The following is a 7,913-nucleotide window of genomic DNA, read 5'->3' on the forward strand; positions in this document are numbered from 1 at the left end:
CTCTGTTCCTCTCAGACAGACGGAGGTATTCATTCACTGTGTTCAGATCCAGAGTGAGCTGATGGGAATCTGATGGAGATAAAACACACCAGAATCAGGAATTATGAATCTGTTTGATCTTTTCATGTAGCTGAACTCTTCATGTTCAGTGTATCATCAGTGTCTCAGTACAGATGAACAGATTCACAAAACATTTCTTTAGAAGAAATTTCTTGTTAACAACTTTGTCTTATTGTCTAACTTGAGAAAAAAAAAAGTTAAGAATACTTTTTATTCCAAAAAGAATAGGAATAGTGAGACAGAAAAAATGATATGTCATGATTGCATAACATCATGTTTTGCTGAAATTCAGTAACAACTCTACAAAAACGAGTCAGATATCGAGCTCATTTCTAATTTTAGTCTATAAATATGACAATCTTGGCAGTATAAAAATGGCAGTATTCAGAACACATAAACACAGCATATACAAGATGTGTTTACTGTAGCAGTGCACATGTACAAGACTCGTTCACTCTGAGAGCACAAAACAGCATAGAAATGAACAAAACACATCACTAGTATGGAGGACCAAACCTGCAGAAATGAATAAATAAATATATGGATCAATAAATAATTAAATTGAATAACAGGAAATTAATAAAATAATAAATAATTTGATTAAAAAAAATCGAATTAATTTGTAATAAAATTTAATCCTGAATTATTTTTTGATTGCCCTTTTTCTTTATTTATTGTTTTCTGTGTTTAATTTTACTTTTATTTTTCATTCTTTTAAACTTTTTATTTATTCTTTCATTTATTTAAAAAAAAATTATATGTACTTTTATGCATTAATTTACTTATGTGTGTGTGTTTATTTCTTTTTTATATTTATTTATCAGTTAATTTATTTATTTACTTATTATTATTATTATTATTATTATTTTTTACTTTTGCTAAATGAGGGCCTTGTGGAGCTCAGTGGTATAACAAAGAGAGAGCACTGACAGCTTGCCTAAAATGGATATTACACATACGAATGATTGTAAATAATTAATTAATTAATCTCAGGGCGACCCTCCTTTGTCTAATTTGTTCTCAATAAACTCATTGATAAACTCAAATTCAGGATTTTCCATGTTTTAAGAAAAATGTAGGCCTTTTTAATAAAATTAGTTATAAGCATATTTCCAGAAGGTTTTGTTCATTATTAAAGAAATTAAAGCCCAATTCGGACGGTAATTGTTTCTCATATGGACGTCTGTAAAAATAAATTTACATATCACCTCAGTGATTTATTTACAAATTTATTCTTATTATTGTGTAAAATGTATTTAAAAAAAAAAATACTTATTTTGTAAAATGTATTCTTATTATTCCAAGCATATTTTATAATACTATTTATTATTTGATTATTTAAATCTCTTGTTTTAAAAAAAGGAAAATAGGCATGTTGTTGTATAGGCCTATAATTTTACGCGATATAGTTATGTATATATCTGTTTATAATACACATTTTAAAATTGTATTGCATACCTGCTGCTGCCATAATAATGACCCATTTCAAATGTTTATGTGCTTTTCTTCTCTTTCTGCTCCCAGTCGCTGTGGTGGAGCAGTTATGAAGTATTGTTTTTTTAAAGTCCCCAAGAAATCAAAATTATTTTTTTTTAGCTTAAGAGTATGTATTAGTTAGTGTGCTCCAAAACAATGACAGAATTCGCTTTTACAAGATATAAGCATTCGAAACTTACAGTCTCTCACTTCCATCTATAGAGACAGAGCGACATGCGTCATAATCTGAAGACCACGCCCACCGGGGGGAAAACAATCCAACGCTCTCCATTGACTTTCTATTGCGGGAAGCTGCCCCTTTGTCATTTCTGACTTATAACAAAAAACAGAGCAATGCCTAAAAGCTGCTGTGTGACAAAGTGTACAGTAAACAATCCAAAAAACCCATAACTACGTTTTTATAAGCTGTCAACCCCCCCCCAAAAAAACAAGCATTTGGGAAACATAAGTAGAGCGCAACGTGTCATATTACTCTGAGAACTGCGCCCACTGGAGGGAAACGTAATCTGCGACAAGACCATTCATTATTTTTAACAATGTCAAAGGAGTATTTCACCACCCTATGTGAATCTGAGAGCAGGAGATATATTAAGAAAATACATTTTATTGGTCTATGTCTGTGCCCCTTTTCCTAACCATCCTTTTGTTTGAGAAATTATCCAACTGAAAGGCCAACGTAAAATACCTGGACATCTACACCTATGTGACTTAAACGCTCGTTTTTTGCGGGGCTGACAGCTTATAAAAATGTAGTTCTGGGTTTTTTAGCTTGTTTACTGTACACCTTGTCACACAGAAGCTTTTAGGCATTGCTCTGTTTTTTTTTTTTTTTTTTTTTTTTTTTTTTTTTTTGTTATAAATCAGAAAAGACCACCCCACAATGTGTGACTAAATGTCTTTATATGGATCAGCGATTTTGATGACATCACACTGCACTTCAGCTCATCAAAGTTTCTGTCTAATCAAATGCTGTCTGTAACCTGAAGCGTCACGCCCCCTGCACTATAAATAGACGCTGAAGCTGCAGCTCAAATCAGTCATTTGTTCACAGGATTTGTATTTTCTGTATGGTGAATGGCACGCAGTGCACTATATAGGGGATAGGGAATGATTCAGACAGTATAAATATGCTTTCCGTTGGAGCTAATGAAGTCTGGTTTCACAGAGCGGATCATATGCACGAGTCGGCGCAGACCATAAAATTTGAGTTCTCAACCAAGGACGTACCGGAACTCTGCAAGGACTGCCTCCCTCATTTCCATGTTGCACACGGAAAAGTAAAAAGAAAGAAACAATATAAAAAATAATAAAATATACAAATATTAATGAACGCATAAATAAATAAACTTAAAACTTAATTGAGTAACAATAAAGAAAAATTTAATAAAATAAATATTTTAATTATTATTATTATTATTATTTATTTATTTTTTACAAATTATTAATATTTATCATTTGTTACTTTATTTATTTTCCTGTTATTACATTTATATTACATTTATCGCTCTATATTTTTATTTATTATTATTTTTTTGCACGTTTGGCCCTCTATAGATTGCTGCATCTTGAAACAGGATTTTTAAAAGTAACTGTTCAAAAACACAATGCATTAAAAATGCGAAGCTGTGCTCACCTCAAGCTGGTAGCGACAGAAATGTTGTGCATGCTTATGATTATCATTATTATGATTATTACGTTAATCTGCAAGTTAAGCAGTCAGTCTTCAGAAAAAAAAGCCATTTATTCAAGCAGATAAAGACTGTCATGTTCTTCTTAAAAAAAAATGTTCTTATAAAACATATTTGAGAACTTTTAAATATTTTTTTTTTTTTTTTTTTCAAGAACTGCACTTAAGAACTTCTTGGAATTTGTACTAAGACATTTAAAAATCGTAAGAAATTAATATTTCTTAAGAGGATTTCTCTGAATCTGGCCCCAGATGACCAGATATCTGTGCAAATCATAATTTCCATCATCATTTATACACACTCAGTGAGTTTTTCTGCTTGTTTTCTTGTTTTCTTACTGACTTACATTGTAGGAAGTTGTTCCTGGTCCAGAGATCAATGTTGGTGAATGTGACTGTGGAAATCAACAGACATGAACAGTGTGATTCTCATGATCCTGCATCTATTCCTAAGACATTTCTAATATGATGTTCTCCATGATATGAGATGATTATGGACTGGTTTCTGAGAGCAGATGAATCTGCAGGACTTTACCTCTGTCTGAGATCTTCTTGAGCTTCTCTTTGCAGAAATCCTCCAGTTTGTCTCTCAGCTGATGGACAGATTCTCTCAGAGCATCAGAAGAGACGAGAGAACTGAAGAGATCATCTTTTACGTCTGTAGATTCAGGAGGTGCTGAGAGAGACTGGAAACTCTACAGAAAACACAAATCAAAACAATCATTACATCACATTAGAGCTACAGATTCTAGTATTTGACACTTACACTATATGTGAACTTTATAGGAAATAGTTTAGATGATAAAACATCTGCTGAGAACATAAATGTCCATCTAACAGCTCAAGAGTCTCATTGTAGGGTTGAGTAGATTTGATCAGGAAAAGCAGCTCAAAGGCTACAATTAGATTGACCATTATTTATAACTTTAGAGACACTGAAAATTCACAAGGACCCTTAAGGCACGCTCAGGTTTGATTTGGTTTCAATACACTGAAGCATTGCTAATATACAGCCTGACTTCATGTTTGGTGTCTTCATGGTCAAATTCATCAATATGTTACAGGCAAATAAAAATAAAAATCATAAGTTTTATCAGATTTGAGGATCACCTGATACAATTTTGATGAACGTTACTCAGAATCAGTACTAACTGTTTTTGGCGCTAGAGGTGTTTGACAGCTAAATATATCTTGCAGAAGAAAGAGCTCAGAGAAATGACTCCTAAGAGAAGCGTTGTCTCTTTCAGAAGAAGATGATCAGATGAGAGACACTCATGAAGTGTTTCTCTGTGAGTCTCTGTCACAGCAGGATCTGCTCAAGTCCACTCTGACCCTGTTCTTGTAGATCTGTGTTACCTGCAGGAACTGGATGTGATCCTGTGTGTGTGAAAGCTGCTCCAGCTCAGCGTCTCTCCTCCTCAGATCATTGATCTCCTGCTCCAGTCGCTCCAGTCGTCCTTCAGCTCGACTCACTGCAGTCTTTTCCTGATCTCTGATCAGTCGTATCATCTCAGAGCGGCTTCTCTCAATGGAGTGGATGAGCTCAGTAAAGATCCTCTCACTGTCCTCCACTGCTGTCTGTGCAGAGTGCTGTTAGGACACACAGTGATTCAGCTTCAGTGAGTCTGAACTGAGACAGAGACAAACTTCTCTTCTTCTCCAGACTCACCTTATGAGACTCCACAGTCTCTCTCAGCTGCTGAAGATCTTTCTCTCTCTGCTGGATTCTCTGCTGGAGCGTCTTCTGCGTCTCCTTCAGCTTTGGCATTAATGGAAACAGATGATAGTGAATCTCACAGAAAACTACTGGCACTACATCATCATGAACAGATGAATCCAGTAAAAGTGGAGCTGATAACTAATGACTGTAGATTCAAACTCCAGAAGTGATGATCAGTTACAATCATTATACATGAATTACTACAACTGTAAGCAGGGCCGGCGAAAGCTCAAATGCCGCTCTAGGCAGAGCACGATCGTGCCGCCCCCACCTCACACTCACAATTAGGTATCCTTAAGATGCATGTAAACAAATTATTAATATTTTCTTTATCTATAAAATTACACTAAGACACCGTCTTTAGCCAGAGCAGACTTTCTCTCGCTTTCAAAAAAAAAGTTTACAACAAAAGCAAAACGTTGCGTCCTTGCTAATCGAATAAACCAGCCATGGTCTGTCAAGTTTCTCCCCGTTAGCTAATGTGCGACTGTAATGAGCCTCTGAAAATCTCCTGTTCCAACTGTCTTTTGGGAAAATAATTCCTTTGGTTTGATGTGGCCCTCCCTGTACCAAAGTGTCTTTAAGTCCAGGATTTATTACTGCTGGCCATTTGCCGGGATCGTGACATATTTCCTCACCTTCTGAGGGTAATATTTCTCCCTGCTGTTCCGTCTGTCCCTCATCAGACGAGCTAGTTATGGCTAAGCTGTCTGCCACTCTGCCTCCTCCAGGACATTACTACCAACGTCCACACCTTCGCTGTCATTAGCATGGTCGCTGCTGATTTTTACTATGCTGTCCTCTTGACTTCCAGAGGCGATGAATTTCAAAAAGTAGCCTCTTTGTTTCTCCAGTGCTTGCTCTTTTAAAAGCCGTCGTCTTTTGTACTCATGACAAGATAATTTTATTCGTTTTGACATATTTGAATATACATTAACGTATTTTGCGTTCGCCTAGTTCGCCTATAGGCACGCGCCGGCCCTGAGTGTAAGTATTATAAAAGTGAAAGTGACACAGACATAGAGTGTCACACTCTTTTTTGTGTTCTGTGTAATTACGCTGCGTTTCAACAGAAAATAAACTGACTATTGGATCACTGCACTGAGTTTTCACTTTATTTCTAGTTTTAAATACCTGTTTCTCTGTCCTCTGGTCTGCAGCTGGTACAATGTCGTGGTTTTTATGTTCAATAATCGTACACAGCATACATATACATTTCTGGTCAGTGTGACAGAAAACCTTGAGGAACTTCTCATGTTTCTGGCAGATCATCTCTTGCAGTCGTCCAGTGGCATCAGTCAGATTGTGTCTCTTTCCTTTAAACAAACTCTCATGTTGTTCGAGGTGATTCTGACAGTAAGAGTTCAGACACACCAGACAGGACTTGAACGCTTTGTATTTTCTTCCAGTACAGACGTCACACTGCACATCTCCAGCTCCAGCGTCACAGTCAGCAGAGAGTCTGGTCTTCTTCAGTTTCTCCACCACTTCAGCCAGCATGGTGTTTCTAGCTAAAGCAGGTCTTGGACTGAAGGTCTGTCTGCACTGAGGACAGCTGTAGACCCTCTTCTGATCCTCTTGATCCCAGAAGCCTGTAATACAGCTCTTACAGTAACTGTGTCCACAGGGAATGACCACTGGATCCTTCAGGAGATCCAGACACACTGGACACAAGAACTCATCCTGAAAAACTCTGGCTTCTGCCATTTTACTGCAAGAATACAGAGACACAAACACACAACAGCTCAACTATATTTCAGTTTCTCTTTCCCTGAACTCATGTGATTCATGTTTCCTGGTTCTGTGTTTGAGTGACGTGTGCAAAACAGGTGTGTCTGTGAATCTGTGAAGTGGGTTCCTCATTCCTTCTCCTGTAGAGTCACACTAACACACATATTGGGTTTGCATATTTTATGGGTTCATTCCAAAGGCGTAATTGTTTTTATATCGTACAAACTTTATTTTCTATCCCCATACCCTAACCCTACACTTAATCCTACTCCTCACACAAAACTCTCTGCATTTTTTGATTTTCAAAAATTATAGTTTAGAATGTTTTCCAAGCCATTTGGGAAGTGTCCTCATAAATGCTCCAATTACTAACAGAACCTCGGATCCCGTTCAATACTGTTCACTGAATCATACTTTTGGGGAAACTCTATTTTCTCTGAATACTAAAGCCTAATCTGTTGTTGTTCATTTAACTGCATGATCAAATGGTATTTCAACCTGACTGCCTATAAGTCAATGTTGAGTGCCATTTCATCAAAATCTTTTGACTGATAAGTGACAGCGTTGACTCGCATGCAGCAATATAGCATGGACATAATGCTTTGATTGCTGTTACCTCAAGCAACCAAGGTTATGTTAGTAATCAGTGCATTTCCTTGATTCTCTCACATTGCATGGATCATGCTTTGGGGAATGATATCCAATAATGTTGTGCTATAAGTGCAAAATAAAAGCTATCCTGTGAATCCAACCCCAGTACGTGCCCTGAAGGCCCTTAGGGTAACATGGGCCAATGTTATAAAACCTAGCCAAAGGTAGACAGCGAAGACCAGCCAGCTGCCGAACAGATATCTCCAATGGAAACTCAGCTGGACCAAGTCCAGGAGGAGGCCATTCCCCTGGTCAAGTGGGCCCTGACTTCAATGGGGCGCTGTGAGCCCACTGAGGTGTAAGACAGTGCTATGGTGTCTGTTATATAATGGCATAGTTTCTGCTCCATTAATGGCAGCCTTTTAGAGCGGCCTCCGAAGCACACAAAGAGATGCTCTGATTGCTGATACTGGTTAGAGGGCTGTACATATCCCAAGGGCCTGGACCGGGCACAGTAAATTAACACCCAGCTCATCCTCCAAGAAGGGAAGAGTTAAAAGTGTAATGACCTGTGGTTTGAATGAAGTCGAGCACTTTAGGCACATAAACGTGTCTTGGCTTAAGGAT

At 37.2% G+C, this 7,913-nt stretch overlaps 1 protein-coding gene across 1 annotated transcript in view; it reads right to left on the reverse strand.

The window, feature by feature from the left end:
• LOC122139660 (tripartite motif-containing protein 16-like) overlaps positions 1 to 6,724 on the reverse strand; it is a 7,158-nt gene extending 434 nt beyond the window's left edge. Inside the window, exons 1-6 of the mRNA XM_042738722.1 lie at positions 6,099 to 6,724; positions 4,914 to 5,003; positions 4,601 to 4,834; positions 3,780 to 3,939; positions 3,592 to 3,639; positions 1 to 69 (exon numbers count right to left, since the gene is read on the reverse strand). The exon at positions 1 to 69 is cut by the window's left edge and continues 434 nt beyond it. Of these exons, the coding sequence (XP_042594656.1) occupies positions 1 to 69; positions 3,592 to 3,639; positions 3,780 to 3,939; positions 4,601 to 4,834; positions 4,914 to 5,003; positions 6,099 to 6,671 (1,174 nt within the window). The 5' untranslated portion in view covers positions 6,672 to 6,724. The remainder of the gene's footprint in view (positions 70 to 3,591; positions 3,640 to 3,779; positions 3,940 to 4,600; positions 4,835 to 4,913; positions 5,004 to 6,098) is intronic.
• Between the last annotated feature and the right edge of the window lie 1,189 nt (positions 6,725 to 7,913).

This window comes from Cyprinus carpio, chromosome B14 (genome assembly GCF_018340385.1).
Source record: "Cyprinus carpio isolate SPL01 chromosome B14, ASM1834038v1, whole genome shotgun sequence".
NCBI lineage: Eukaryota > Metazoa > Chordata > Actinopteri > Cypriniformes > Cyprinidae > Cyprinus > Cyprinus carpio.